This window comes from Schistocerca cancellata, chromosome 4, assembly GCF_023864275.1.
Source record: "Schistocerca cancellata isolate TAMUIC-IGC-003103 chromosome 4, iqSchCanc2.1, whole genome shotgun sequence".
NCBI classification, from domain to species: Eukaryota; Metazoa; Arthropoda; class Insecta; order Orthoptera; family Acrididae; genus Schistocerca; species Schistocerca cancellata.
Window position 1 is genome coordinate 96,951,665 of NC_064629.1, and position 24,510 is coordinate 96,976,174.

Consider the following 24,510-nt stretch of genomic DNA (forward strand, 5'->3'; position numbering starts at 1 on the left):
GGATATGTGGAGTTCCGCTGAAAATTTTGCACAACGCCTCTCCATTCATCTGAGCTGGAAGAGAAGGTAATAATTTTCTGTATTTGTTCGTTAATCCCGTAATGGCAAGCCATAGTGGGAAATAAGGTTCCTTTTGTATGGAAGTGGCATGAATAGCGAATGTGTCTAGTAGTTACAGTTAATGTGGTGCAGTTTCCACTGTCTTGATTCAGTAAGGTGTATTTGATTTGCAATCGAGTTTCATTCACCAAAAGTTTCTTGCATATTATTAGTTTCACGAATAATCTGACGCTAAATTCTTTGTCTTATAATGGCTGTGGATACAACATGCCCTTTGTGAAACTAACTAAAACATAGCTTGTAATTTTATTTCTACCTTGTGGGTTTAAATCATCATCAGATATTACAAAATGATTGCACTGATTTACATATTCTTCGCTCATCCGTTTAAATACAATAGTAGATTCTTAATAACTGTGTCTTTGAAATACATGAGGCTGAGTGCACTTACATCATGCAGTAAAGGTAGTGTGCCACCAACATGACCGTTATTCCCATACGAATTATTTTCGAAACATGTAGGTTTTTCAGTGGTGAAAGATAGCTTGGAGTATTCTATTGCGCTGATTTCAGGTTACTGAAGGAGGTAATTTTACACCGAGAATTTCGGATCAGCAGTGGTGGTGCCATTTTCCGCGCCATGTTTTGTAAAATTTTTGTGTTCTCAGCTTCTCTATAGAAAGTTGTTCTGGAAAGCAAGAGCCAAGAATATACTTTGCACTTTCTTTGCCTATAAGGCATAATACAGGAAATATTTGTAGGATCACATGTTAGTTTCAATGATAGGAAGAACTCTCATTACAAAATAACAATAATTCTGAGGCCCAATTTCATTGTTTGCCTTAGTATGTGTACCTGCGTTCATCTGCTCCTGACTAGTAGTCACATTCTGTCACAACATTATTTTCCTAGGTTAATATTCATTACTGAAAGAGCGCATTTTCATCAGGGCAACTTTCTGTGGTACTTCAGTAACCACTGACAGAGAGTTGCGACATAACAGGTAACGTACACAATCTGCAAGAAACGAAAGCAGTACACCCGAAAAATGCACTGTTTAAGCTAAGAGCATGTACCGATTTTACTAAATTGCATGAGGCAGCGTACTGAAACCACAAATCTGTATCCTCGTTTGCACATTACGATAAATAGCGCTAGAGTGGCTTCATGTTGCGACCTCGTTGTTCCAAAAACGAAATTCTTGCGGTGAGCCCTCTGTTTGACTCCCACAGCCCAAAGTCCCTCAGCTCTGAGAAATATACCACGCTATGAGCCTTAAACATAACTGCCTACAATACTTTCAGAAACAGTTGACTGGCAACTGGCGCAGTTTTGCATATATGAAACATATTGGGACGCTTAGAACCATATTCAACTGTCAGCTTCAACATCATCTGCCTACGCTCCGTCAACTCAAAGCAAATACTTGTGTAGAGCTGACGAAGTATTTGCAAATAATGTTAAAACTGGTGGGGTTCATGTGTAACAACTATATGGGAGCTCCCATTTTTTTTATAAGTTTGCGTTTTCCTAGTAATTAAGAGAAATATTTAAAAAATGTGAAAGGTTAGCTGTTACTTTTCTTAGTGTTAATTTGCAATACATATATGATTAAAGCTATATCACAGTGTTTGATATGTTTTGCATTTAACTCCATCACATCCCAAGATGCGGCACATACAAAACTGCAGTGTACGTAAATCACATTACGTATCTTTATAAAAAAAATTAATTCCCACTGATCTTCTTAGTAACAGATCTGAGTGAAAGACTGGTCGAATAATACATTTCTAACGGGACAGATATAGCAGTGAAAACTTCAGGCACTAGAGAAAGAGGACACTTTTTATTAAGATTGGAAAAATATATTAACTCAAACGTGATGTAACATTTCTTTCAGAGCTCTATTCAGTCGCCGTCCGCTGTGTCCGAGCGGTTCTAGGCGCTACGGTCGCAGATTCGAATCCTGCTCGGGTATGGATGTGTGTGATGTCCTTAGGTTAGTTAGGTTAAAGTAGTTCTAAGTTCTAGGGGACTGATGACCTTAGATGTTCAGTCCCATAGTGCTCAGAGCCATTTGAGCCTCTATTCAGTCGATGACAAAAGTTAAGCGAGTCATAAATATCATCACTGTAATACCAAACCACTCAAAAGTTGATTTTGAAACATAATTAACAACACAGGAGAGCATGCTAAAAGATCGGTTTGAGTCTCGTCGGCAGACGTATTTTAGTGCGAACATGCACTTCCTATGTAAGTGACTTGACAGTTTCGTCTGAACGTTCTTCAGAAAATTTCAGTTTCAGGTCATATTTGAATAAATAAACGCTGCGTTATAGCACATCTAACGACACCTGGCAATTTACATTTGTAACATTTACTTAACTGAACTTATAGTCAGAGACGCAGACAGTCCTACTGCTCAAAATACTAATAAAATGGATTGCTTAACGCTGTTCATAGCAAATTTCCAAATCTCAAAACAGTGGAGCACCTTTGTCATAACTGCAGAGTTGCTCTCATTTACACATCGGAAAAATCTGTCTCTGCACTCTTCTGACCACAGGAAGGAAGAAATATTAGGATATGCCATTCGTCGACGACGACGACGGCATCACAGATGGAGCAAAAGGTCGTAGTTGGCAAGGATAGGGAAAAATATCGACAGCGACCTTTCAAAGGAACAATCCCAGTACTCTTCAGAAGCCATTTAGAGAAATCACGGAGAACCTAGATCTGGATGACCTGAGGGTAGGACTGAACCATCATTTTTCAAATATACGTTCAATGCTTTATCACGGTCCATATCGCTTGGTATTTACCACAGGAAATCACTGTATACATACATCCGCGTAATGGAGCTAAAAGTTAACCTACATTTTCAGTGTAGTTCAGTAAAGCACACTGTGTCTCCAATCCAGGACTGGCAATGCTGCTCTTGTACTCTGGTCAGGATATCAACATGCCTCGAAGAGTAATGTAGAGCTAAGACCGTGGCGTTTCGTCCTTTACAACAAGGGAGGCTGTCAGCAACGGAAGTCACACACTGAATTTGTGTACACCGAAAGTATGTCATTCGAGCGTTCAGCCACTACCGTGACATATATAACATTGAAAAACTTCCTCGCAATGGTTCCTTATGGTAAATAACACAACAAAAATTCGTGTAATTACAAATTATGACCCGTAGGTGCCCCATGGAAAATGCGACAGATATGCGCGCTCTCTTTTGGAGGCAGCTCGTAGGACTGTGTCCGTCCAGAAAATACGTTGGCGTCTCCTCGCGATCAACTTTGCCTCTAGGTGTTGAGAATGAACAATAACACAAACCACCCGCCTTGTTTCACCTAAAGTGGGAAACGGATCAAAGGCATCGGCTTCTCTTCACCTACGGGTGCAGTATCTGCCTGACGCCTGGTGACCGTGGAATATGTGTGTGGAGACGGCCAGGTACTACTGTAATGCAGGTGTCAGGCACGCGTGTAATGAACATGGCAGCACGTCGCGACTTAACCGACTTTGGATGTGGTTGATAATTGGTGTAAGACGCTTGGGTCACAGAATATGGGAGATTGCACAAGTATTCGGGTCTCTGAGCTCAACAGTGTTTAGGTTTGATCTTCAGTATCGCAGACACACTGTTTTCACACTCGTAAAACGGCCTACAGGACGACCACAAGCGTTTGACGAACTGACGTCAGACGTCATACGGCGCGATCGACGGTCTTCTGTGAGTCAGATATGAATTGGGGGACAGCTAACCTTTTACATCACGACTGCATGGAGACAAATGCACAGCATACGCTTCAGCACATCACACTATAACCCGCCTCATCCTATTTTTTTGCTGTTTTTTGATAATCCAACCAGCATTTTCACATAATCCTGTTGTGACTGATGTAAAGGAGACATCCCTCGATATGGAGCAGTAAGAATAATTAACAGACGTTGTATCATGTGAAATAGCTTTCTGCTTACCTAAAAATTGAGAATCATTCTCTTTCAATCTTTCCTCTTGATGCTTCAGTTGTCTAGGGAATGATTCTTTGCACCAAGAGGTTTACTGGATCTTTTACACCTAAAACATGTTGTCATAAATGAAATGCTTCAGGTTCACTCTTCAAATTATCATCAAATTTTACCTGTTTCGACAGTCTTCAAACACTACTAAGTTTTGTATTTGTTTGTTTCAAACAATTTAACCCTCCTCACAACACACATTGGCTGACAAAAAAAATTAAGAATCCAGAAGACACTGTCGGACATCAATGTAACGTCGTACACCTACACACCATAGGCTGGTACGTAAATGATTAAGAGTTGGAATTCTCTCTGACAGGTAGAAGAGCCACCAGAGTGCATTAGTGTTCTACGGGTTTAGTGTTACTAGCAGGTATGGTAAGGCGTATAAGAAGCATGAATAGCACGAGACGTTGAAAGGTCACTGTGAAAGACGCGGAGACGTCGCATATTCGTGTGAGAGAGCGTTATCAGGACCTGACAGAGTTTGAAATGGACATCATTCTGAGTCTCCATTTGACCTGATGTTCGGATTTGCAATATCTCTACTTGTGGGGCATTCGGATGTGACAGTGGTCCGATGTTGGACTGCAAGGTAACGTCAGAGCAGGCATATTCATCGTCAACATTGCGGTCAGGTACGACTGACCATCACAATGGAGGATCGCTGTATTGTGAATAAAGCATTTCGTAACCAGGTGAGACGTCTCTAAGTTCTTAGGGACTGATGACCTCAGATGTTGAGTCCCATAGTGCTCAGAGCCATTTGTACCATTTATCCCAAGACCTTTGTCAACCTCAGTGTATATAGAAATTTCTGTGTCATCCGAACAAGACACAGTCAGGGAGAAAGCACCACAGGTGCAAAGATGCGAGCTGGTTCTAGCGCGACAGACACTCGCCACTTGTGCTAGTTTCCACCAACATCACAAGTGGCGCTGAGGATGAAGATATCGACTTCGCCTCGGCCAGTTCCCAGCCGAGTGCAATCCGCCGAAGGCCGAACGGACAGAGAAGCCTACTCGGAAGACCGATGAGCAGCTCTCGCTCACTTTGTTATAGATCATCGTCCAGGGCTGACTTAGGCAGAGAAGGTCGTTTAGTGAACTCTTAGAAGGAAACAGACAGTTGCTGTAAATTGCATTTGCTATGCACTGTGAAGTTTACATATGATTATTTGCGTTTGGCCATTGAGGGCCTTTTTTGTGTTATACGAGGGCTGTCCAGAAAGTAAGTTACGATTGATCGCGAAATGAAAATCACAGTGAAAATCAGAAATGTTTCATTTGTAACAGTTAGCTACATCTTTCAGCTACTTCTCTACGTAGTCGCCGTTCTGACTCAGACATTCGTCGTAGCGTTGTACCAACTTTCCAATACCCTTGTCATAGAAGGCAGCCGCCAATGCATTCAGCCAATTCTCTACGCTGCCCTAAAGCTCGTTGTCTGTGCCAAAATGTTGTCTTCATAGCCAGCGGTTCGTTTGAGCAGAGATGAAACTCAGTGGGAGGCAATTACAGGCTGTATTGTGGGTAACCAAACATTTCCAATTGAAACGATGCAGGAACATCTTCATTGCCCCTGCAGAATGAGCCTGAGAAATGTCTTGAAGAAAAAACCGCACGACAGTTATGTAATGTTGGTTGCATAGCTTCAGGGGAAAATTCTCACCAGGCCCTCGTACTTGGCGGGAGACACTATTTTCTATAACATCTTTACGTGCTCACTAAGAGCTCAGGAATGAAGAGAGCGACATAATTCTACCTAGAGTCATATTAGAGACACTGCCCAACACATCTTTGCAAAGCTTTTTCGGATTTTCATAGTCGTTTCCATTTCGCGACCGATCGTAACTTACTTTCTGGACAGCCCTCGTATTACATGCAGTGTTGCAGACTTCATTACTCAAGAAGTCGCAAAAATCTTTTTAACTCATTTGTGTGAGTTTGTTATCAATTTATTGGAGTGTTATAGAACCTTCGTTCTACTATCCTGTTACTTGACCGTGGGGAAAAGCTGTGTAATAGTGGCAGGGAGAAATTCCCGTCTCAGCACTGTTAGTTAGTTACGTGTTCCATTGATCAATAGCACGAAAAAACTGTTATGATGTGGAACGTGTCAAATGCTCAAGAAATGCCCGCAGGAAACAAGTATTATTTCTTTTTTTTGTTTACATTATAGTGTTATACCTAAATATTTCTATTATCTGTCCCATTCTCTTAAACGGCCCAAAATGCAAATATTATATCTCCAGTATTATTTACTCATATTCAAGAATTCATCTATGGTATACAAGGAGTTGTCAAGGAGATATGATTTCAAATTGTTTTTGAAACTATTACTGCTGTCTGTCAGACATTTTATTTCATCTGGTAATTTATCAAAAAGTTTTATAGCAGCATATTTTACCCCTTTCTGTGCCAAAGATAGGTTAAGTAAAGGATAGTGTAGGTCTTTCTTTTTTCTGGTGTCGTAATAATGAATGTCGCTGTTGATTTTAAACTGGTCCATGTTGTTGAGAAAAAATTTCATTACTGAGTAAATGTACTATGAAGCAGTCGTAAGAATTCCTAACCTTTTAAACAGATGCCTACAAAATGTGCGACTATGAACCCCACAAATTATTCTAACTACTTTCTTTTGAGCAGTGAATACCTTTTGCCTAAGTGTTGAGTTGCACTGTACTGCACCGGAGGCCGTTTCATGAACTCACAAACGCAGCCTACCGTAACAACAGTGGCAACGCGGCCTCCCCAGCAGTAGCGACGAGGCCTTTACAAGACTGGCGTTGAGGGTTTACCAAAGAAATAACGTCAATATTTTTAAAGTTCTCTAGTCTTCCTCAATATATTGTGCAAACTATCTATAAGGATCTCAAACAGTCAGTATTCTTACTATGAAATGAACACCCTTAGTTGCTTACTGGCGTTGACATACGTCAACGGGGACTGATGAAAATGTGTGCCCCGACCGAGACTCGAACCCGGGATCTCCTGCTTACATGGCAGACGCTCTATCCATCTTTTTTTGTCTCATTTTGTTCGCTTTTGTTCTTTGCATCTTCTCGGGGCGGACGTCGTAAGACATCCGTTTAAGTTCGTTGTTGATCGATTAGCTCAGTTTTTCATATAGAGGGCTGCTAACCCTCTGACCGAACACGCTGAGCTACCGTGACGGCTGTCCATCTGAGCCACCGAGGACACAGAGGACAACGCGACTGCAGGGATTTATCTCTGGCACGCCTCCCGCGAAACCCACATTCGTATTGTCCCGCACTACATTCGTAGTGCTCCCGCCCATTATACTCATTACTCGCGGCGCGTTGCCGATTCCCGTAAGAGTTCGGGCACTGTTTGTGCATTCGCACAGAAGAAGAAGATGGTCAAGTGGCCGGTGAGCCTTAACTGTATACATACTAAGATGTTATCTGTTCTTTCGGACATGTCCGAAAGAACAGATACCATATTAGTATATATAAAGCCAGTATTCTTCCGTAATGATCGGCACTGAAGAATAAATACTGAGCGTGTGAGGGCCGCGTAATAGTATTTGTGAGTGACTGATAAAAGGAAATGAATTTCTGAGGGACCTATAATACACAATGCAAGTAAAGAGTGCGAGATTACTCATAAAACTTAAATGTACAACCATAGTACAATTGATTTGGTATTAATGTTATCATACATCTCTCTCGAGATCGTGTTCGTAGTCAAAACAAGTATACAGGGTGTTACAAAAAGGTACGGCCAAACTTTCAGGAAACATTCCTAACACACAAAGAAAGAAAAAATGTCCGTGGACATGTGTCCGGAAACGCTTACTTTCCATGTTAGAACTCATTTTATTACTTCTCTTCAAACCACATTAATCATGGAATGAAAACACACAGCAACAGAACGTACCAGTGTGACTTCAAACACTTTGTTACAGGAAATGTTCAAAATGTTCTCCGTTACCGAGGATACATGCATCCACCCTATGTCGCATGGATTCCTTGATGCGCTGATGCAGCCCTGGAGAATGGCATATTGTATCACAGCCGTCCACAATACGAGCACGAAGAGTCTCTACATTTGGTACCGGGGTTGTGTAGACAAGAGCTTTCAAATGCCCCCATAAATGAAAGTCAAGAGGGTTGAGGTCAGGAGAGAGTGGAGGCCATGGAATTGGTCCGCCTCTACCAATCCATCGGTCACCGAATCTGTTGTTGAGAATCGTACGAACACTTCGACTGAAATGTGCAGGAGCTCCATCGTGCACGAACCACATGTTGTGTCGTACTTGTACAGGCACATGTTCTAGCAGCACAGGTAGAGTATCCCGTATGAAATCATGATAACGTACTCCATTGAGCGTAGGTGGAAGAACATGGGGCCCAATCAAGACATCACCAACAATGCCTGCCCAAACGTTCACAGAAAATCTGTGTTGATGACGTGATTGCACAATTGCGTGCGGATTCTCGTCAGCCCACACATGCTGATTGTGAAAATTTACAATTTGATCACGTTGGAATGAAGCCTCATCCGTAAAAAGAACATTTGCACTGAAATGAGGATTGACACATTGTTGGATGAACCACTCGCAGAAGTGTACCCGTGGAGGCCAATCAGCTGCTGATAATGCCTGCACACGCTGTACATGGTACGGAAACAACTGGTTCTCCCGTAGCACTCTCCATACAGTGACGTGGTCAACGTTACCTTGTACAGCAGAAACTTGTCTGACACTGACATTAGGGTTATCGTCAATTGCACGAAGAATTGCCTCGTCTATTGCAGGTGTCCACGTCGTTCTAGTCGCGAGTCATAGGCTGGAATGTTCCGTGCTCCCTAAGACGCCGATCAATTGCTTCGAACGTCTTCCTGTCAAAACACCTTTGTTCTGGAAATCTGTCTCGATACAAACGTACCGCGCCACGGCTATTGCCCCGTGCTAATCCGTACATCAAATGGGCATCTGCCAACTCCGCATTTGTAAACATTGCACTGACTGCAAAACCACGTTCGTGATGAACACTAACCTGTTGATGCTACGTACTGATGTGCTTGATGCTAGTACTGTAGAGCAATGAGTCGCATGTCAACACTAGCACCGAATCAACATTACCTTCCTTCAATTGGGCCAACTGGCGGTGAATCGAGGAAGTACAGTACATACTGACTAAACTAAAATGAGCTCTAACATGGAAATTAAGCATTTCCGGACACATGTCCACATAACATATTTTCTTTATTTGTGTGTGAGGAATGATTCCTGAAAGTTTGGCCGTACGTTTTTGTAACACCCTGTATATGACATTCAGTCTCATTACAGAACCTAGTGCCTTTCAACCTTTGGTCGCTTATAGTTTTTTTAGTGTGGTAGTTTAAGGATGAATTGCAATTTTTCACTTTGAGTCAATTCTGTCAAAATGGATGTGTCGGTAAAGATCCCCGGCATAGTCATCGTGAGGCGTCTACAGCATCAGCGTGTAGATTCCAGCCCGAGGATGGGTGTAGTGATTCAGATCGCGTTGCGGCACGTAGAAACTCGGGGAAGAGGTGCTTTCTGGCCGAAGAATAAAAGGCGAGCGGCGGCGGCAGGGCAGCTGCTGGAGGGGAGAACCGGCCGTAGGAAAGCAGAGGCGGCGCTTTCGCCGGCCAGTCTCGGCGCTTAGTGCTCGCGATGAGGGCGACCAACGTGGCTCTGGCCGCGCTCTTGCTGGCCCAGGTGCTGGCGGCTCGCGCGCAGGACGGCGGCTTCGAGCTGCCCGTGCAGCTGATCGGCTTCCCCGTCATCATCTTCGCCGTGCGCGCCTCCAACTTCGTCAAGAAGCTCGCCTACTCGCTCAACCCACGTAAGTCACTCTGCGACTCCCCACTCAACTCTGCGTCGGGGGCGTCATTTGCTGCAACAACAAATCCGATCTACTCCAGGACACTATTCTCAAACCTTGTTGCTAAGTAAATACAGGTGAAACAGGAAAGTTCTGAAATTGTGGAACGACTGGGTTGTTGTAATCGGGAAAATTTTAGCCCATTCGAAAAGATAAAATAAGACCAGTGTAGTAGAAGTGGGTGAGTACGCAGTACCTATAATTTCTTCTCATCGTCATTTTATAAATAATAAGATCCTTCGAACCACTGCTGCTCACACTCCTTTTCATTATTTTATTCGTGATTCTTGTCTAGCAAACATTAGGTCTCCAGAAACTGAACGGTAGATAGACGTCGTCTTGAAACCTGTCGAACAAGTTGCAAGTTTAGTCTTATAGTCTCCTGTGGAAGAACTTCCCCTGTCGCTTGCCTATGATTGAGGCACTGCTGTGCGGTGTGGAATCCTTACCAGATAGCGTAAATTGAGTATATAGAGAAAGTTCAATGAAGAGCAGCACGTTTTGTATTATCGAGAAATAGGGGAGAGAGTGTCATTGACATGATACATGATTTGGGGTGGATATCATTAAAACAGAAAACATTGCGACGGAATCTTCTGGCGAAGTTTCAATCAGCCGGCCACTGTGGCCGAGCGGTTCTACGCGCTTCAGTCCGGAACCGTACTGCTGCTGCGGTCTCATGCTCGAATCCTGCCTCGGGCATAGATGTGTGTGATGTCCTTAGGTTAGTTAGGTTTAAGTTGTTCTACGTCTAGGGGACTGATGACCTCAGATGTTAAGTCCCATAGTGCTTATAGCCGTTTGACACATTTTTGAAGTTTCAATCACCATCTTTCTCCTCCGAATGCTAAATTATTCAGTTGAAGCCGACCTATACATTTTTGAAATTTCAATCACCAGCTTTCTCCTCCGAATGCTAAAATATTTTGTTGAAGCCGACCTACATAGGTAGAAATTATCATCATAATGAAATAAAGGGAAATCAGAGCTCGCACCGAAAGATATAGATGATCGTTTTTTCCGCACGCTGTTCGACATTGGAATAACAGAGAATTATTGTGACGATGGTTCAAATGGCTCTGAGCGCTATGGGACTTAACTTCTAAGGTCATCAGTCCCCTAGAACTTAGAACTACTTAAACCTAACTTACCTAAGGACATCACACACATCCATGCCCGAGGCAGGATTCGAACCTGCGACCGTAGCGGTCGCGCTGTTCCAGACTGTAGTGCCTAGAACCGCTCGGCTACCCCGGACGGCGACGATGGTTCGCTGAACCCTTTACCAGGCACTTAGGTGTGATTTGTCGAGATCCACGTAGATGTAGATGTAGATGTAGGTTTCTCATTTTGTATTTTTTATGCTTCTGACTCTATCATACAGTGATATTCATCTGAGTAGTTCCTTGTGCCATCCATAGGTTACGTTAGTTCTACTTCATTATCACACTTTCTTTCAACGTCAACCGTGTTTATAACCTCATCTGTAGACATTGTACAAGTTGACATATGTCTTTCAGAGTCTAACGAGTTTTTCATGATACTAACTCCATAATTATTATGATAGGATTCCTCATTTCCTGAAATAACACAGCTGCACATTAAAGGACTGTGGGTTGTAAACATTTCTGGTTGCTGTAGATTGATGAGAAGTTCAATATGGTAAGGATCTCGTAAGTGTGGAGAGTCGACGTATGTCATACAATGGGAAGCGACTATACAGTCTGTGATAAAATTTTAGTTTATAACCAAGGAAATATGATGAACTATCAGCAAATTCCTGAATCTCAGAAATATTCTGCGTGTAGAGGTTGTTGCAACTACTTACGCTGTCTGTAATACTATCGATAATGAACTAACGTTAAATGTCGAAGCTATCGTGCATCATTACTAATAGAGAACAATCACAGTCAGCAATATTCGACTGCCACCGTAAATATCTCTCATTTCTGAAAGCCAGAATATCATCAAATAACCCGCAGTAGTTTTCTGTTCTTACAGTTTCATAGCGCTTGTTTAGCTGCAATACCATCAATGTGGTGCCTCTCGTGATCCCGATTTGAAGAATATGTAAAGTTGTAATCCCGCAGCTACTTTCTTATCTAAAATTCGTTACTTCCATACGGAAATGTATTTTTACGTCTTTGCCTCAGAAGCCTGAAGATTGGGGTTCTTCTTAACTATGCGTTACATGAGAACTGACTCAGAATTTCCTGTTCATATACAGGGTGTATCATAATTAATGGCGTAAACGCATACAGTTGAAAGTTCACGATATTAGAAGCAAAAAAGTCTCAGTAAACGTAGGGTCGAAAATGCATACCTTAAGAGCTACGGGCAAATTTTCATCTTCGATACTGTGAAACAAATCTCTTCTACTGCAAGTTATTTGCTTTCCATATTTTGGGAAGTGGTGTAATGGACCAAAAGAAAGAAAAAATGTCCAGCAAACAAGTTCTATAAAACGTATACCTTAAAAGTTACGAGAGCTTGATCATTAGAAGAGTTGTGTTTCAGAATAGCAAAGATGAACAAGTGCTCATAGCTCTTAAGGAATGCAGTTCACAGCACATGTTTACTGGACTTTTTTCTTGTTCTTGTCCATACTGCCAGTTCCAAAAACATGGAAAGCAAGGAACTTGTAGTATAAGATATTTGTTTGACATTATCGAAGATGAAAAATTGCTCGTAGCTCCTAAGGTATTCATTTTCGACCCTATGTTTACTGAGACTTTTTTGCTTCTAGTATCGTATACTTTCAACTGCATGCATTTACGTCATTAATTATGATACACCCTGTATTTATATTCATACCATTGTACTACAATCAAATGGAAGCTAAGCTCTTGAAATTCGTTTTCACTTGCCTAGATGGTGTACGTATTTCCCTTGAGATCGCACAAACGTCTTGGAAATTAAAACATCTCTGTCCGTCTCGATATCGATGTGATACTGACGCCAACTTTCCCTTCCTGTCGTAAAGTAAAAACTATTCTATTCTTCATCAATTTCGAAACTGAAGAAAGAAAAGATGTGTAAACCTTATATAAGAGACCTCAGTGAACCAATCTCAGCACATTGTGTGGTGGAGAAAACCGACTGGAGGAGAAGAAAACAAAGCGATTGTTAAAAACCAACTGCCGAGTCACAACACTGATACACAGTTCCTCGACTGCGGTGACACGTTAGTCCTCAGGACGAACAAACAAAAAGAAAGTTGGCTACACTCACGCTAAGTAAGCTGCAGTTTTTGCCACGATTAAACTGCTGACTGCTAAAGGTGGAATCGCTGATTAACGTAAGAAATATTTCAGAGCAATGCCCTAAGCAAAAAGAAGGCGAAAAAATTGGCTTAGTGTTTCGAAACAGATGCAGCCGAGAAACGTGTCTCACTAGTATGCACAAACACGCTGTGAGGTGACGAAAGTGGAGCGGGAAAGCACGAAAGATGCAACGCTGACATCATATTGCTGTCGTAAGCTACAGAAACGGTCAGGAGAGAGTTAACTGTACGTATTGGAACGTCAACAGACTGAGCCATGAAATAAAGGGCCTGCAATGAGAACCTTCTAACAATTAAAACGCGAAAGTGGGTTTACAATAGGAATTAATATTTACTAAATGACCAGTTTGCACACTTTATCTAAATTCATTACAGTTCTACAACAGTAACTTTGTTGCGAATATAAAAAGCATCTTCTTTTGTGAATTGTGGGAGATGCACCGTGGGTTGGAGCGAATCTACAGCTTCCAGAAAGATAATGAAATTTTAGATTTTTTAATTAGACATGGCGTGATCATTATTAGTCTCGAATCATCCTCAGAGCTGTATATCACACCAAACGTGAGTGCTGTAGAATCTGGGAAATTTGACATGGTGGAAATAGTTATAAGTCAACCATGGTTTCATGTACCCATTCTGTAGCACAATGGAGAATTGAGTATAATCATCGTCTTATATAATAAAATCGATATTTAGGTGTCCTTTTCATTATCTTTCCCACAGATGGTGGACAGCCATATGGGAGTATCCCTATGGTAATAAAAATGTATGCGTACCATTGCAGCATGTCTCTCAGTAGCAGGCTATAGGGATATAACAAAAGCGTAATTTAATGGCGTTTCGAGACATATCCAAACTGAAAGCTCCTGATCAGTAATCTGTCAGCTGACACATTAGTACAAATACTTTTAGACGATTCCGCAGTTCGCTAAGAAGTAAGATGCGATCTTGCCGGCCGTAGTGGCCGAGCGGTTCTAGGCGCTTCAGTCTGGAACCGCACGACCGCTACGTCGCAGGTTCGAATCCTGCCTCAGGCATGGATGTGTGTGATGTTCTTAGGTTAGTTAGGTTTAAGTAGTTCTAAGTTCTAGGGGACTGATGACCTCAGATGTTAAGTCCCATAGTGCTCAGAGCCATCTGAAGACGCGATCTTCTTCCTTCATAGTGAAAGGAAGTCTGTTGCCTTGTAACTATCACAAAGCTGTTAAGTTGTAATTAGCCACAACTTCGACACCACATCATGCAACGAAGACAAAAGGAATCGTCTACTTTGTTTTGTCATACATAGACTGTAAACCGAGACAAACGTCATTCTAACGTTTAGCAACTTTGTTTTCGGTTGCACTACATGTTGCTTTATTAAGCTCACTTCTCAGTTTTCGGCTGAACTGTTTATACTGGCAGGAGCTGTAAACGCATATTACTTTACAGAAATTTTATCGTAGTACTAGAATGTTTTAGGATATGTTTACGAAGTCGAAAGATCATAGCCACAACACAATGTTTGAAAAGAATCATGGTTTGTTCTGTGTACTACAGGAAACTTTTGTTCAAATGGTTCAAATGGCTCTGAGCACTATGGGACTCAACTGCTGTGGTCATAAGTCCCCTAGAACTTAGAACTACTTAAACCTAACTAACCTAAGGACAGCACACAACACCCAGCCATCACGAGGCAGAGAAAATCCCTGACGCCGCCGGGAATCGAACCCGGGAACCCGGGCGTGGGAAGCGAGAACGCTACCGCACGACCACGAGATGCGAGCAAACTTTTGTTCATCTGCTTCATCACACACGTATAAGCATTCGTGCTCGAGTCCCAGCTTCGTCTGCTTCTAACCCTCAGTTAGCCCGAAAAAAAAGTGCCCTTTCATTAAGAATACCTGCGTTCCCGGCTGTTATAGCAGGAATGGTGCCTTTGCGTAGGCCATAGCCTATTTCCCCCACCACCATGGCCATACTGATGAACTGCTCCATGGCGCTTTAAGCATGACGTAAAATGTTAACTTCTCTTTTTTATTACAGTTTCAGAGAACACTGTACCCAGCTAAAAGTGTGCAAAACGAACTTGTGTCACATACACAAAGCAATCGGTACTGAGGGCGAAACGGATTATACACTGAGTAACTGCCGATGTATGACTGTACCCAGAGTAAACCCTAATCCCACTGAAGAGAATTCGGAGATTCTTCAGGGGTATTTTTTGAGAAATTTGATACAAATGACCCATGGTCTCTGGTGACACGGTACAGGGTAATTGCATTTCGTTTGCTCTCCTAGTCCCATTTATCTCTGTGTCTGTATTGGACTGCGCATATCTAGACGGTATGAGTCGTGTGTCTTGTTTGGAAACAAAATTGTTCCATTCACTCGCTTTACTTGCTGCTGACTACCGTATTGGCCACAAATTTGCATTCAGTACCGCTCGATTCTACATCATGTTTGCTTTTCCGGCAGTGTTATTTTTACGTCAACAGTGATGAACAGCAGTGTGGATAGGTCTGCCGATGTAATATGTTGTTTCATTGAATGCGACGGAAAAGACACACGATGACGCTACGCTCAGACATTCTCGCACATACGACAACCACATGACAATATTTTTGCTTCTCATAGTTCTTGCATTACTCTGTATTTTGTGTTGGACGTTCTGGTGATTGAAAAACTGCAGCCTTTTAGAGGGTCGTGGCCGTATTTTCACAGAAACGTAGGTAACTGGGGTAACAAAACAGAATAAATCATAATTACATTATTACTCTATAGCGAGCCACTTGACACCATGAGTCTCTTACCACCAAAATTTTCATTGAAGATCACCCCACAGCTTCCTTTGTCGTTGCAGTTTGTGTTCACCCAGTAAAACATCAGCTCATAATTTCTGATATTTTGAAAGTATCCGTCAGTTTCTGTTATAAACTACACAGTGGTAACAGGTATAATAGTTGCGCATGGATAAAAAACGAGGCGGCCTGCGCTTCCAATGTGACACAGCGAGAGCTTGCTGGAATCTCCATGACGTCACGCTACGAGGCGCCGTCTCACTTTCTCCGATTGCTCGCCGCGACGCTGAGCAACGCTCCCTGCCAGCGGCCTGGCGTCTGCGTCATTCCACTTTCTCCACATACGGTTCTGTTATGGCATCACTGGCTGTTTGCGTTCCTTAGAGTTCGAAGTTTCTGGCCGTCATATACAAACATGAGCGACGCACTGTGTCGTAACGTCTATTAAGCAGTTACGAATCATAGTGATACGAGGTGCATTCAAGTTCTAAGGCCTCCAATTTTTTTTCTAATTAACTATTCACTCGAAATCGATGAAACTGGCGTTACTTCTCGACGTAATCGCCCTGCAGACGTACACATTTTTCACAACGCTGACGCCATGATTCCATGGCAGCGGCGAAGGCTTGTTTGGGAGTCTGTTTTGACCACTGGAAAATCGCTGAGGCAATAGCAGCATGGCTGGTGAATGTGCGGCCACGGAGAGTGTCTTTCATTGTTGGAAAAGCCAAAAGTCACTAGGAGCCAGGTCAGGTGAGTAGGGAGCATGAGGAATCACTTCAAAGTTGTTATCACGAAGAAACTGTTGCGTAACGTTAGCTCGATGTGCGGGTGCGTTGTCTTGGTGAAACAGCACACGAGCAGCCCTTCCCGGACGTTTTTGTTGCAGTGCAGGAAGGAATTTGTTCTTCAAAACATTTTCGTAGCATGCACATGTTACCGTAGTGCCCTTTGGAACGCAATGGGTAAGGATTACACCTTCGCTATCCCAGAACATGTACACCATCATTTTTTCAGCACTGGCGGTAACCCGAAATTTTTTTGGTGGCTGTGAATCTGTGTGCTTCCATTGAGCTGACTGGCGCTTTGTTTCTGGATTGAAAAATGGCATCCACGTCTCATCCATTGTCACAACCGACGAGAAGAAAGTCCCATTCATGCTGCCGTTGCGCGTCAACATTGCTTGGCAACATGCCACACGGGCAGCCGTGAGCATTCGTGGCACCCACCTGGATGACACTTTTCGCATTTTCAGGTCGTCATTCAGGATTGTATGCACAGAACCCACAGAAATGCTAACTCTGGAGGCGATCTGTTCAACAGTCATTCGGCGATCCCCCAAAACAATTCTCTCCACATTCTCGATCATGTCGTCAGACTGGCTTGTGCGAGCCCGAGGTTGTTTCGGTTTGTTGTCACATGATGTTCTCCCTTCATTAAACTGTCGCACCCATGAACGCACTTTCGACACATCCATAACTCCATCACCACATGTCTCCTTCAACTGTCGATGAATTTCAATTGGTTTCACACCACGTAAATTCAGAAAACGAATGATTGCACGCTGTTCAAGTAAGGAAAACGTCGCCATTTTAAGTATTTAAAACAGTTCTCATTCTCGCCGCTGGCGGTAAAATTCCATCTGCCGTACGGTGCTGCCATCTCTGGGACGTATTGACAATGAACGCGGCTTCATTTTAAAACAATGCGCATGTTTCTATCTCTTTCCAGTCCGGAGAAAAAGAAATCGGAGGCCTTAGAACTTGAATGCACCTCGTACTTACGTAAGAAGGAAGGAAGTGCAGAGCTTATCATCCCGCTGATGACGAGGTCATTATGGACAGAGCCTGGGTGGGAGATGGTGAGAAACGAAACTGGTCCAGGTCCTTTTCAAAGAAATCATCCCGACACTCGCCTCGGTCGACTTAGGTTAACGAAGCAAAACCTATGATCTGAATGGCTGCACGGGGCTTTAACCACAGACCTCCAGAATGCGGCTGCACTGTCTTAACCACTGTGCCACTTAATAAAAGACAATCGTCGTGATCCGCAATGGAAATCTCGCATGTAACGCTGTACCACTGATGGTGGACAACCATCAAGTTTCTTCCAGTGGTTAAAAAACTTTCGAAAGATCTAGCATATCTGTTTACCAGCGAAATCATTTGAGTATGCCAGCCGAGTTTTGAGCAGGCTTCAGGATTGAGAGTTTCTGACAGCGTTACTCTTGTTCTTATTAACGATTACTGCAATTATTCGAAGATCAATCTCTCCTGTTCACACACAACTACACGATACAAATCTTTGTCAGCATGTTAAGTAACATGTAGTTACAGACAATCAGAAAGTATGAAAAATACTTGAACTTATTTTTGAGAGTAGGCTCCGAAGACCAAAACGCCAGCATGTTCAGTTCACAGAAATAGTTCACATTGTCATCACCTCAAAGAAACACATAAAATTTGTTCAAAATGTCCACCTATAACTTCTCAAAATGTATGAACTCGTTATATCGTGGACACTCAAATGGTGTCTGAAGTCTTCGTTGCTTTCAATAATATGTTGATAAGGGGCCACTATACTGTAAAGCCCATTATGTAAACCAATTCGTTTATGTGTCCCCAGTGACGAAAGCACTGAAGGTGGGCAAACGTAAGGCTATAGAACAGGTCCTCATTTATCTGTCGGTCTGTCATGGATATCGATCAGTACACCTTTAGATATGAGATTACAATATGTTAGAGCCACATTACACGATTAATTTTTCTCGCTGTCAGGAACTTAATCCGTGGAATGTATGGAAGAATTCGTCATCATTTGAAAATGAAACCCTTTGTTCTCCGCGGGTATATGCAGAGATCATTACGTCGGGGTGCAGAGTGCTTTCAGTAACGCCATTCGAGAAAGTTTCATGAATTGAATCAAAGCTTCAGCTTGTCACTTACTTCTCTTACCTTCCAAACTCTAAGGTGGTTCTTCCATCGATTTGTGAGACTACAGCATCCGAGAGTACTAACAATTGCGGGGACGTTGGCTTATCTACAGATTCAAAGTTGTTGCAGATAATGAATTCCCTTGAAATGAAATGAAATGTCGTGTGACGAGAGCATACCGTCGGGTAGACCGTTCGCCTGGTGCAAGTCTTTCGATTTGATGATTAGGACAACACAACACCCAGTCCCTGAGCGGAGAAAATCTCCGACCCAGCCGGGAATCGAACCCGGGCCCTTTGGATTGACAGTCTGTCGCGCTGACCACTTAGCTACCGGGTTCGGACAATGAATTCCCTTACTTTGCACACAGTACTTGCATATGACCATCATAGGCGACCAGGTTAAAATTGTACAGAATTTTGGATGGAAAGAGATGGAGTCCGCAACAAATTGAAGCTTTGGGTCAGTTTGTAGGACATGCTTGCATAGTGTAACTGGTACCGCACTATCTCCGAAGGCCATACGTAGTTAATAATCATAAATTTCACATGAAAAGTTCAGTCAATAATAAGCAAAAAACGAAGCATTTCTGGATTTAATATGTTTCTGAGCCTTTTCCTTGTTTTGTTAGTTCAGTCCATAAATTTGATCCAGCCATCCCATTTGTTCATCGGAAATATCGCGCAGCGAACTTACTACCAATGTCGATGACATTACCGCTTTCATTCTTTAACTGTACTTCATCATTACACGTACAACGGTGGAACTTCTCTCAACGGCGATAATGGATAGAAAATAGAATCGAGTGACACATTTGGTGCAAAACCAACACATCTGTAGCCAGTAATGGTTTAGGGGAAGGGCAGTAAGTCTGAGTGCGGAAGACAGCCCTGCAATTCAAACCGAGTGTCTCCGTGAATTTTAAGATTGTGATTCCGCACTTGGTTTGAAGAAGGATAGAGATCTAGATTCCCGTCCTGTTTTAATCTAGGTTAGTATAGATGGAGCACTGACTCAGCTGTACTCGAATGGAGGTTAAAGTGAGTCTACACTACGTCCATTCTGTCGTTGACGCGAACTAGTTCAAGGAACCGTAGATCATGATGTTCGTCTGGACGTCGTCTGGCCCACTCCACATGAGTGCCATGACACATTCTTAACCACTGCGCCGCTTCGCTCTGTTTTATGTTGTGGTTATTTGTATATTACATCCTAACATTGAAATCCGAGTGTGCTTTTTCACGAGTTACCTGGATGCTAAGAGGCTTATCATCCTTGGAGAAATCTCATACTAATACGTCAAGAATACAATAGAGAGATGGCGTGGGTGTTCTTTGACTCTGTGTGTGCACTTCGATTGCGGCAAAATTCTGTATCCATGTCTACCCTCTGTTGGTCACGTTACGGTGTGTGGCGGGTTCACTTCTGGTATCAATATTTGTTTGCCGCTTTCCTGTTCCATTTGCAAATGGCGCGTCGGAAGAACGATTTGTGCAACAGCTCTGTATGAACTCTAATTTCTGTGATTTTCTCATGGTGTTTACTCCGCGAAATGTGTGTAGGAGGAAGTAATATATGTTGACTTCATCTCCATAACGCTCTCGCGCCGACTAAACGATCCGATGACGGTTCCTCGATCCTTTGAAGCCTCCCTGCGTTTCGCTTGCGTAGCAGCTTTCGTACAGAAAACAGCATCCTCGAATGACCTTCACATCTATCTGTTTGTCCAGTCACAAATCTAGTCTGCTACACGGCAAGCTTGTATTTGGTTCATTAAACATCAGTGCGGAACTCTACTGAATACTTCCTGGAAGTCAAGCTACCAAGCATCAACTGGGTGCCGCTTTCTACGGCGCTGTGTATCTCATGGACAAACAGAGTGAGTTGAGTTTCGCAAGATCCCTGTTTGCGAAAGCCGTGTCGGTTTTTACGGAAGAGAGTTCCGTGCTCCTAATCCGTCTTAATGATTGAGCGTAAATCAGGTTCCTTACCTATACAACAGATTGTTATCAGCGTTACACTCCTATAGTCGTGTGCATCTGTCCGACGAGCCTTCTTGAAAACGGGAAGAGCCTGAATTTTTTTGTTTTTCAATCGCTGGTTGCTCCAGGGACCTACGATGAACAGCTACCCGAAGGGGAACCACTTCTTTCTCATGATCTTTGTATCACAGGTGTATCATCCGATTCGTCTTAGATGCCTTTCCAGTGTTGAGCAATTTTAATTGGTTTTCTATTACAGGAAGACGTTGCGCAGAAATGATTTCAGTAGTGGGAAAAAGTCGGCTGACGTGTATGGAATAAGATTGGTATTATTTTGAAGGCGCAATCACTTATTAAACACATGCAGTGGGTACCTGACTTTGCAAAATTAGTCTCTTTTATTTCATTTACCGGTGGAGCGCAAGAGCCGTCAGCAATAAACTGCTCATTCAGTGCCTCTATGTATATCACTTTGTCGAAACCTGCATCTGCCGGAGAAAGTATTTCACGGTACAAAAACAGTCACGTACTACTTTTTCTTGAAACATCAGTCTTCTGACTGATTTGATGCGACTTGCCATGAATTCCTCTCCCGTGCCGACCTCTTCATCTCAGAGTAGCACTTGCATGCTACATTGTCAGTTATTCGTTGGATTTATTCCAATCTCTGTCTAACTCTATAGCTCTCTCTAGTAATACGAAAGTTTTTCCCTGCCAACTTCACACATATCCGATCATCCTGTCCTTTCTTCTTGTCAGCGTTTTCTATACGTTCCTACTTTCTCCTATTCTGTATAATACCTCCTCAATCCTTACCATACGCGTCCACCTACAGTCAAAGGTCAAATAGTAACTTCGTAGTCTCCTTTCTTCTATGTCGAGGCAGCATACCTTCTAGGCAGTTCGTCCACTCTCTTTTTTCATATGTTATCCTAATATGTATTTAGGAAACACCTTTTATAAATGCAACCAAGCAATATACATTTATATCGGATTGATAGTTGCTTTTTGGTATCTTATATCTGCGATAACTCTACACGGCTAGTGTACACATTAAACAGCTGGTTCAACTTGAACTTAACTGGGCTAAATACTAGTCGAGGAAGAAACTTACCCGGCCGTTGTGGCCGAGCGGTTCTAGGCGCTTCAGTCTGGAACCGCGCTGCTGCTATGGTCGCAGGTTCAAATCCTGCCTCGGGCATGAATGTTTGTGATGTCTTTAGGTTAGTTAGGTTTAAGTAGTTCTAAGTTCTAGGGGACTGATGACCTCAGATGTTAAGTCGCATAGTGCTCAGAGCCATTTGAACCATTAGAAGAAATTTAAACAATGGGATTCTGAGTGGAACGAATAGCAGAAACGGTGGTGCACAGTCATCGCTCGAATGTGGTACTTTACTCAATACGAAATTCAAAGTATCAGCGAAGGCCTATATGTAGTGAAAAATTGCGTCACTAATGGCATAATCGCTACCTTTGGCTTGACAGTACCCTCTGTGCCCTGTGAAAAGAGTTGTCTTCCCGCCGTCACTTCGTTTTCACTTTTTTGAATGTCTTCCCTTTCCATATGGTCCACCGCTACTCAAACGTGGTGCTATGCTTAGAGAGCACTTGCAGTTTCCAGAATGACAAACGGAAAATACAAATTCAAAAAAGTAGTAGAAAAACTATATATACGTACGAGAACGTTACCACTCAGACGTTTTTGCAGTTTACCGATTGTCACTCACGGAGCTCGCGGAGTTACTGTTTATTGTCGAACAAATAAATCGGAAACTGTAATTTTTCTTGTACTGGTCACTAACTGCGTGTTACGGAGAACATAATCGTACAGTATGCAGTAAAAGGCATGTTAATTGTTCTAACTTTACTAAAGTTCTGTGGCACTTTCGTCAATTCAAGGTCGAGACTTGTGCTCCGCTTACAGCTCAAATATCTGTAATGGAGGAGTATATGGTTAACAAACCTCTCTCTGTGGCCATTAATGACATGTTTCGAAAGTGGAGCCGCTACTTCTCGAACCAGCGACCTCCAGTTGTCCTTATAAGGCTGAGACAGATTGAGGTGGTGCAGTGGTTAGCACACTGGTCTCGCATTCGGGAAGACGACGGTTCAAATCCGCATTCGGTCATTCAGATTTAGGTTATCGACGATTTCTCAAAATCGCTTCAGTCAAACGCCGGATGGTTTCCTTGAAAGAGAGTGGCCGATTTCCTACCCCATCCTTGAAACCTTTCAAGCTTGTGCTTCGTTTCTAATGACCTCGGTGTCAAAAGGACGTTAAACCCTAGTCTTCCTTCCTTCTTCATGAGGCTGAGAGGTCCCTGCTCCATTTCTGTCACCATGAAAAATCCTCCATGATGTAGAGACTGTGTCTCCGCTCTCCGTTTGGCTATCAGGACCATTATTTACGGCAGACAATTATTTAACAGACGTGTTTCGGCTCCTATAAATAGGGAGAATATTGTAGGTTTAGTAGCTATCGTGGGTGCGGGTGATAGAGGATTACCCGGTTAAACCCGCTTTCCGCCTTATATAGTAGTGAGTCGCGGAGACCTTTAAGGGGCTCCGGAACGCCCTATACTTGCAATGTTAAAATAACGCTTATAAATTACATCTTTCCTCACAAAATATTTGAGGTAGGAAGTTGAACTTTTTACAGATTATTTATTGGAATATGGGCTACAACTTAACACAGGGATTTTTCAAAAATTTAGTTTAGTTATTAAAGATGATTTTTTTCAATTGTAATGAAAATTCACAACATTTTTTTGCAATTTTTTATTTATATATTCAAAAATATACAGTTTTTTGGAAAAAGGCTGTGTTAAATTATGCAGAAGGTACTGTGTAACATTTACTGAAAGTTTGAAACAAATATGTTTGGAAGATCCTTAGAAAACATGTAATTAGTATGAGAAAATAAAAGTTTTGGGAATCGAGCGAAAAAGATTGGATTAACTTTTTAGTGCATTCCAGGTCCATAGGATGGATTATCTTCATCCTCTGCAAACTCCTCCTCCAGATTCCTCTTGTTCCTCCTCCTGTTTATTCTTGCTTGTATTTCTAGACTCTTTACAGCCATGTCTGCAGCCCGAAGGCGTTCCTTGTCTAAAGCAAGCATCGCTCGTACCATGTTAGAACCTATCTTCATTCCCATATTTCTAAATACCTTGCACCTTACAATGTTGCCATCATTGAAAGTCGCAACAGCATCATACACACCAAAGTGAAGTGTTTCTATTCCAACAAATACAGTCTTGGGGATTCTCGACCATATAACACTATTTACACTTTCATTGGGGTTTTGAGTTTTTCCGTGAATACACTTTTTCAACAGTTCAGGTGCTGCTAAGTCTCTGAAAATAGGTTAGCGACAACACATACTTTATCTCACATCACTAAAATGTACCTGATGAACACGGACGTTAATAATAACACCATTTGACAGCAGTTTAACAGCGCCACAGTGGGTCACGCCCATGTAGAACACATTTCAAAAAAAAATTTAAAAATAGTTGTAGTCTTCGGAATTGAATAAATTATATATCTATTAAAAGGTAATAGTCTGCAGATT

At 42.4% G+C, this 24,510-nt stretch overlaps 1 protein-coding gene across 1 annotated transcript in view; it reads left to right on the plus strand.

Annotated features, from left to right (window-relative positions):
• The first annotated feature begins 9,728 nt into the window (after window positions 1-9,728).
• LOC126183683 (uncharacterized) overlaps window positions 9,729-24,510 on the plus strand; it is a 57,960-nt gene continuing 43,178 nt past the window's right edge. The window contains exon 1 of the mRNA XM_049925859.1: window positions 9,729-9,919. Coding sequence (XP_049781816.1) covers window positions 9,748-9,919 — 172 coding nt within the window. The 5' untranslated portion in view covers window positions 9,729-9,747. The remainder of the gene's footprint in view (window positions 9,920-24,510) is intronic.